The sequence below is a fragment of the Austrofundulus limnaeus genome, unplaced genomic scaffold, assembly GCF_001266775.1.
Source record: "Austrofundulus limnaeus strain Quisiro unplaced genomic scaffold, Austrofundulus_limnaeus-1.0 Scaffold197, whole genome shotgun sequence".
Taxonomy (NCBI): domain Eukaryota; kingdom Metazoa; phylum Chordata; class Actinopteri; order Cyprinodontiformes; family Rivulidae; genus Austrofundulus; species Austrofundulus limnaeus.
In genome coordinates this window covers 72,909-80,813 of record NW_013952599.1, presented here as the reverse complement: position 1 = coordinate 80,813, position 7,905 = coordinate 72,909, and the positions used below count along the sequence as shown (strand labels likewise).

Sequence of the window (7,905 nt, the reverse complement as noted above, 5' to 3'; positions counted from 1 at the left end):
CACACACACACACACACACACACACACACACACAGGCAAAACAAATTCTCCTGCCTTTCAGAGGCAGATATAAAAAGAACCATGAGTTCAACCAGTTTTAATAGACTATTTGAGCTCAACCATGATTTATATCTCTTGGTTTGAATTAATTTATTTCTCATAGAGCATTTAAATTGTTTTTGAAAGCAGATAAAGTTAAGCTGTACACAGAGTTGATCTACAGCCCTTAATGCACTTTTTCCTTGTTATTTCTAAGCATTATTAGCTCTTCATGTGTCACTTTCCTGAATCAAAATGACATGCAGAATGGTTTGGGGTTAAGGAACAGGGCACTAGGTGAGTTACGACAGGCACAAACAAAAGACTTGACGTTTTAGTTCTGGGTTTCAAGAAGACTAACTGCCAAGAAAGTTTGTCTGTGTGTCACTGAAACTGTTCTTCACATCCAGGATGGATGACAATGTGTCAGAATGTGAATTCTAATGAAACACTGAATCAGTGAGCCCACCTTCAGACGTAGAGCAGGACTTTCTAGTGCAGTGATTGCTTTATGTTGAGTGTAACACAGCATGGTGATATTTCTTTCTCTGTGTTTTTTTTTTTTTTTTTTTAGGAGAAGAGCTCCGAGGAAAGATCACGGTGCGGAAAAACAAAAAGGATCCACGCTCGCTGTTTGTCACGCTTGACCTTGGAGACAGGAAACAAACGTATAGTTTGCAATAATGTCAATAGTGACATGACATGACATGTGCAACAATGCAACAGACTTCTTTTTTTTTTATTTGATTCTGTACTAAAACCTGTGGAAGCAGGATGGAATAAAAATCCCAGTTGTATTACTTTGTGTTTTCTATTCTTCCTAATAACTAAAAAAGATATACTGTATGATGTTGCATTGTAAATGTTAAGACACAAAGGAGTTAAATTTTGTGCATCTTCACAGGAAACGGTTTGGTTGTTGTATAGCTTGAGAACAGGTTAACAAAAATACAGAACACTGTTGTTATTTTGTTATTACAAAAGTGATCTCTAGTTTCTGGAGCTGTGTAAAAACTAAATATGTTGCTTCTATTAAGAGTTAAAAGTAGCAGCCAGGTTCTGCTAATGATGTATTGAGTAATTGACCAATAAAAGCAGACATTTTGTCAGTTTGATGTTAGTTTGAACTCCAACATTCTACAGTACTCAATGCAGACCTTAGAATTTTAAACTTTCAATTTCTTTACAGAAATATTGGAAATAAAGAACAAGGATGACTTGATTAGAAAAGGTAAACAGAAGGAAGTCTTTATTTAAAGAAAAGGTGGCAGTTGGGTTCACAGTTACACCTGATCAAACCGTAAGACTTTTAAAACAATCTCTAACAAATGTGATCAGGTGAGATAAGAACATTAAGCACAGCAGTAATCAATTTAATCCAAATGTATCAATACTTTAATGAGGCTGCACATAAAACAAATCATGTTTCTTTCCCATTTTTTTGTGTTTCATCAAAATCAACAAAAAAAAAAAGCATGGAGCTGGTTTCGCTTGTAAAAAGATTTGCTGCTTTTGTCAAGTTTTTCCTCCCATGCACTTCGAGCTGCATCAGACTTCTCCAGCTGCATCATCCATCTTCCATTGGTTTTCTGGGACAATGCAAAAAGATATTTTAGCTTTAAAAAGGCTGACCGAGGCCTCTTTACATACTTCATTGAGCAGCTCTGCTTACAATTCTTTTTTTTTTTCTTGCTTGCTTTCCTGTGATGATGAATCCTGAACTTGGAGAGGAGGATCAGACCATGGGATTGGCTACCAGTCTTATTGATTATTATTGATAATTATTAACACTAATTTTGGAACATCATCCAAGGTATTTCAGTATATCCTATATGTTCTAACAGTGAGTCGCATGAGCAGGTGTTTTTTTATATATAACGGCAAATTATCTTAGAAATAAAAACAGCCATTTGACATTAAATTAGACTATTTTCCCCCATTTTATGTCAGTTTGTCCTTAAATTATTTTTGATGCATTTTAAAGCACATCTCAAACACACAGGAATATTGGAGAAGTCCAGTTCAACCAATTTAATCCAATTCTGGATGTTTAAATAAAATGAAATGTACCACATTCATCTCTTTAAACATACAGTGGTTTGCAAAAGTATTCATACCCCTTGAACTTTTCCATATTTTGTCACATTACAACCACAAACATAAATATATTTCACTGGAATTTAATGTGAAAGACCAACACAAAGTGGTATACAATTGTGAAGTGGAAGCAAAATTTTACATGAATCAAAACATTTTTTACAAATAAAAAACTGAAAAGTGCGATGTGCAAAATTATTCAGCCCCCCTGAGTCAATACTTTGTGGAGCCACCTTTTGCTGCAATTACAGCTGCAAGTCTTTTAGGGTATGTCTCCACCAGCTTTGCACATCTAGTTACTGCAATTCTTGCCCATTCCTCCTTGCAAAACAGCTCAAGCTCAGTCAGATTGGATGGAGAGCGTTTGTGAACAGCAGTTTTGAGATCTTGCCACAAATTCTCAATTGGGTTTAGGTCTGGACTTTGACTGGGCCATTCTAACACATGAATATTCTTTTTTTTAAACCACTCCATTGTAGCTTTGGCTTTATGTTTAGGGTCGTTGTCCTGCTGGAAGGTGAACCTCCGCCCCAGTCTCAAATCTTTTGCTGACTCCAACAGGTTTTCTTCCAAGATTGCCCTGTATTTGGCTCCATCCATCTTCCCATCAACTTTGACCAACTTCCCGGTCCCTGCTGAAGAGAAGCACCCCCAGAGCATGATGCTGCCACCACCATATTTGACAGTGGGGATGGTGTTTTCAGAGTGATGTGCAGTGTTCTTTCTCCGCCACACATAGCGTTTTGCATTGTGGCCAAAAAGTTCAATTTTGGTCTCGTCTGACCAAAGCACCTTCTTCCACATGTTTGCTGTGTCCTCAACATGGCTTCTGGCAAACTGCAAACGGGACTTCTTATGGTTTTCTTTTAACAATGGCTTTCTCCTTGCCACTCTTCCATAAAGACCACATTTGTGTAGTGCACGACTAATTGTTGTCCTGTGGACAGTTTCCCCCACCTGAGCTGTGGCTCTCTGCATTTCATCCAGAGTCACCATGGGCCTCTTKGCTGCCTCTCTGATCAGTGATCTCCTTGTTCGGCCTGTAAGTTTAGGTGGACGGCCTTGTCTTGGCAGGTTTACTGTGGTGCCATACTCTTTCCATTTCCGGATGATGGATTGAACAGTGCTCCGTGAGATGTTCAAAGCTTGGGAAATCTTTTTATAACCTAAGCCTGCTTTAAACTTCTCCAAAACCATATTCCTAACCTGTCTGGTGTGTTCTTTGGACTTCATGATGCTGTTTGCTCCCCAATATTCTCTTAACCAACATCTGAGGCCGTCACGGAGCAGCTGTATTTGTACTGAGATTAGATTACACACAGGTGGACCCTTTTGAGTCATTAGCAGTCATCAGGCAACTTCTGAATGCAATTGGTTGCACTCAGGGAAAAGGGGGCTGAATACTTTTGCACGTCGCACTTTTCAGTTTTTTATTTGTAAAAAATGTTTTGATTCATGTAAAATTTTGCTTCCACTTCACAATTGTATACCACTTTGTGTTGGTCTTTCACATTAAMTTCCAGTGAAATATATTTATGTTTGTGGTTGTAATGTGACAAAATATGGAAAAGTTCAAGGGGTATGAATACTTTTGCAAACCACTGTACATGAACACTATGGGAATGTCCTGTCATCACTGCTCAGGAAGGAGACATGTTCCTGGGACGAATGTCCGTTGGTGCGAAATTAGGGTCTAAACCCCGAATCAAAAGCCAAGGACCTTGTGAATATGCTGCTGAAGATAATCTAGTGGTATTGTTTACAGCAAAACAAGTCCTGTATCCAAATAAGTCGAAAGTCCTCTCAGCAAGGAAGGAGCCATTACTCTGCAAGCAAAAGAAATGACTGGTGCACTTCACAAAATAAATGGCATCATGAGGAAAGAACGTTATGTGGAAATATTGAAGCAACATCTCAAGACAACCAGAAAGTTAAAGCTTGGGTGTAAATGGGTCTTTCAATTGGGCAGTGACCCTAAAGGTTGTGTTATACTTGATCCAATGCCAAGATGTCAGCTCTCAGTCATGCGGTTGCAAGACGTTTGCACACTTCACATAATCCACAAGACACAGTTCAGAACTCCTGAACAAATCATAGCACTGGTTTCTTCTAACCAGAGTCTTGATTCTGTCGCTGCATCCTCTGTTTGGCCATGAATCTGTCAGAGAGAGAGAGAGAGAGACCCTTCAGCAGACATGACTCCTCAGTGATCAGAATCAGTGCTATTCACGAGTTTTTACTCATTTGACTATCTAATAGGTTTGTCTGGAGAATTGTACATTATGCATCTGACTGCCTCAACCATGCTCCTCAAAACTTTTCATGTTGCTTCCATGCACAATTGAAGCAAAATGACAACATTGCTGATCCAGCAAACAAACACCCACAAACTTTTGATCAATCGCACAAAGCTTTGTGCATATTCCTGTGAGAAAAAGGTTTGGCCAGGCCCTTTGTGACAAAGGGCGAGTGAAGCTACGAGAACAAAATGATGCAATTTTTGTCAAAGGACTAGGTCAATAAGAGCTGATTTCTTGGCTTTGACTTTTATCATAAACAAACTCAAATTAGTTACAAACTAACTTACCGGTAAGTACAATAAAGTCATTGTTTAAAGTGATCATCAAAATGACCCCATCTCAATCACATAAAAGAAAAAAATAATGTTGGATACAGCTTAATAGGAGTAAAGAAGACGACCTAAACCGGACTCAGTTCTACCAGTTCTGTCAGGAGGAATGGGACAAAACTCCAGCAAACTATTCAGGGAAGCTAAGATAATCCTAAATATTTGACCCAAGTCATTCAGCTTAAAGCAACCACACACTAATGTTAACATTGAAACAAATCATAAGAAAGTATCTCTGTTATTAAATGAATAATTCTGTGAATACCTGATCTTAAGCAAGAAACAAGTCTGATTTAACACAAGGCAGTGAGAAAAATATATTTTATAATAGTGTAGTTCCAACATGTGCTATTTATGTAAATTACATTGTAATAATAAATATTTTTCAAATATTTAAAGATTTAATTTTAATTTTGTAGTTGAGTGCACTTAAATTATATAAAATGCGGGAAAAATATAATCTAATTTATTTTTAAATTCAAATGGGTATTTTAAAAGCAATTTTGGGACATCTTGAGWGCTCTTTCCGGTGCAGCAGGCGAAATGATTCACAAACCTGAAGGTGTGAAGGTTCTGTCAGGGCTGATGGTGAGGATGATGATGATAATGGAGCTGTGYGCCTCTGGATGACCTCCTCCGCAGAATCACTGCCTTCCAGGCGCGTGAAATGGATGCGGCTCCTTATCACTCAGGCGACAGTGGGAGTGATCAATTAATTGCACCAGCTTGTGTAATTAAAGAGCCCTGCTGCACCCCCCCCCCCCCACACACCCCCACACACACACACACACACACTAACACGACCCTAAATGTAATCCAAGGATTAGACTAGAGCAGCACATTTTAGCTGCAATTCTTCAAAGTGGCTGAGACGCACTGAGTTGCGGCAGCTTGGCTGTAAAACCCTGCAGAGCCTTTCTGCAGACCACCTTCTGCCTCTGCGGAGGTGCGGATGGAAACCAGAAGCCCGGAGCGGCGGTGCGTCTCAGTCCGTGTGTTCAGTGATCACTGGAAGAGCAGCAGAAATCAATTACAATTATTCTCTGTTGACAATGTAATTAAACTCTAGGCGGCGGCTAATATCCGCCCGCTGCTGCCTCTTATCTGGAACCGACGGAGATTTACAGGCGGAAGGAGCGCAGCGCGCATAATAAGTGAAGAGCCCCGCTGGGTCAGCATGCGCGTGGGACTCTGCGTGAGTGTTCTCGCACTCAGACGTCTTCAGCTGGCCTAAGTCAGGACGTCCCACATTGGCTAATGTAAATATACCAAACAAGGAATRGGGGGCGTGCCCACGGACCTACGGTGAAAGAGGCCTAAAATAATGTTTGACCGTTTCTCCCTTCAAGCTCTGTCAATATTAACCTGAGAGACGTGGGCAAATGATGGGAACTCGGCCTTATGTAATGCTTAACATATAAACTTCAATTCAGTTTAAGGACCCAATAGTGAAAAAGTCGTCGCAACACAGGCAGGCAAGTTTGATACTTATTAGATTACTGAGTTAGAGTAGATGTAGATTACGAGTTGGGATGTGTGTGTTTCTGGGGTGGGGAAACCTCGTTTTGGTTACCTTCTTAGGACTTTTTTTTTTCAATCGCCTAAATGTCAGAGTTGGTAATCCCATTGACCAAAGCCATTTCGGGCTAAAGTGTAAATTGAGTTTAGAGGGGGTTTAGGCACACACATACTGGTAATGATTATGTTAAGGGTTATGGCCAGGGTTAAGCTACATAAATGACTGGAAATCCATACAGTGGTACAACAAGGATATAAATAGGTTATAGTGGCAGGACGAACATTGGAGCTAAGGAGAAAGTAAGGCGATGGAAAAGACAAAAACCTGAACRAGCAGAAATACGAGAAGCTAAAGTCTAAATAAGTTATAATGTATGTAATTCATTTTTTCTACTGTTCTGTATTTTATTTCTTCTGTGTTTTTATTTTTATTTTTTGTATTTACNGCCCCGTCCCTCTCACTTTCACCTGTTCCTGTTGTCTGACCTACAAGTGTTGGTGGTTTGAAATAATTAGGTTTCTTTTTTCTATTCTGAGTCGTCCCGTGTCCTGTTTTTGTTGCGCTCTCAGAGTTCCTTTTGTGAAAATTTTGTAAGTAATTTTTTTTAGCTGCCAAGTCAGCTTTTTATTTTGAAAAAATAAAGTTTTTTATTTTTTATTTTGCTTTTTACCTCTAAGTTTTCTCCAGCCTTGTCTGCACTTGGGTTTGAAAAATTCTCCAGCAGCCATGACAACTGCTAAGTCTCTTGATAAAAAAAAAAGTTATATTTTTATGAAAAATAATTTCCTTTTATTTCATCTTGGCCTTTTTGTTTATTTTCAATATTATCAGCATAAAGCCTTAAGCTTTAGCTGGTAAACTTTGTAAATTTTAAATCTGATATGTTGTAATTGGTGAACTTTTATTTTGCCCTTTTCTTTTAAGCTAAAAATTTATGGAAACTTTTACTGGATTTCCATTTTATTTCAAGTCGGTTTGGGGGTARATCTGTGCGCATTGCAGTGTTCCTCATGCTTCCAGTGGAGGCTCCAGTGGCTTTGGCACCTGCAGCAATAATAATAAAAAAAAACTTCCTGCGTAAGACTTTTACAAATGAGTAGCTCTGTAAAGTCCTTGCCCACCCCCTTACACCCCAACTTGATCAATGCTTCCATTGGTGACGCGCGTAAAGCCTCAGGCGCTTTGCGTAAAACCCGCCAAGCGGAAAAACTATTTATAGCAAGTTCAGGCCATTTTTAGCTCATCCCATTCTGCAGAGTGTTGGATTTAACCCTTAGCAGTTTCCCCTAAATTAAAAATACTCTATTTTAYTTTATATGTACAAAGACATGTCTGAAACTGACTGTACTGTACAACCTAAACACATCTCCTGCACTGCTGTGCTCACTGAAGGCCAAACTGTGATAGTATAGGCATGAATCAAAAAGTGAATCCACTAAATAAGGCCTTTGTGTACAAAGTCCCACAAGAGTAACAGAAGACCTCACTGTACACATGTTCGATCTGGTCTTTAGAAGTTTTCAAGTACCAACCCAAATCTGGAAGAAAAAAAATCATCCCTAACCAACAGCGTATGATTATGGTGTGTGTGTGTGTGTGTGTGTGTGTGTGTGTGTGTGTG

The 7,905-nt window shown here is 39.2% G+C and overlaps 1 protein-coding gene across 2 annotated transcripts in view; it reads left to right on the top strand.

The window, feature by feature from the left end:
* The window catches only part of prmt3 (protein arginine methyltransferase 3), an 80,301-nt gene extending 79,461 nt beyond the window's left edge, over positions 1-840 (top strand). For both annotated transcript variants that reach the window (XM_014018608.1, XM_014018609.1), the window contains exon 16: positions 614-840. In XM_014018608.1, the coding sequence (XP_013874062.1) occupies positions 614-723 (110 nt within the window). In that variant the 3' untranslated portion in view covers positions 724-840. The remainder of the gene's footprint in view (positions 1-613) is intronic.
* The last annotated feature ends 7,065 nt before the right edge of the window (positions 841-7,905 follow it).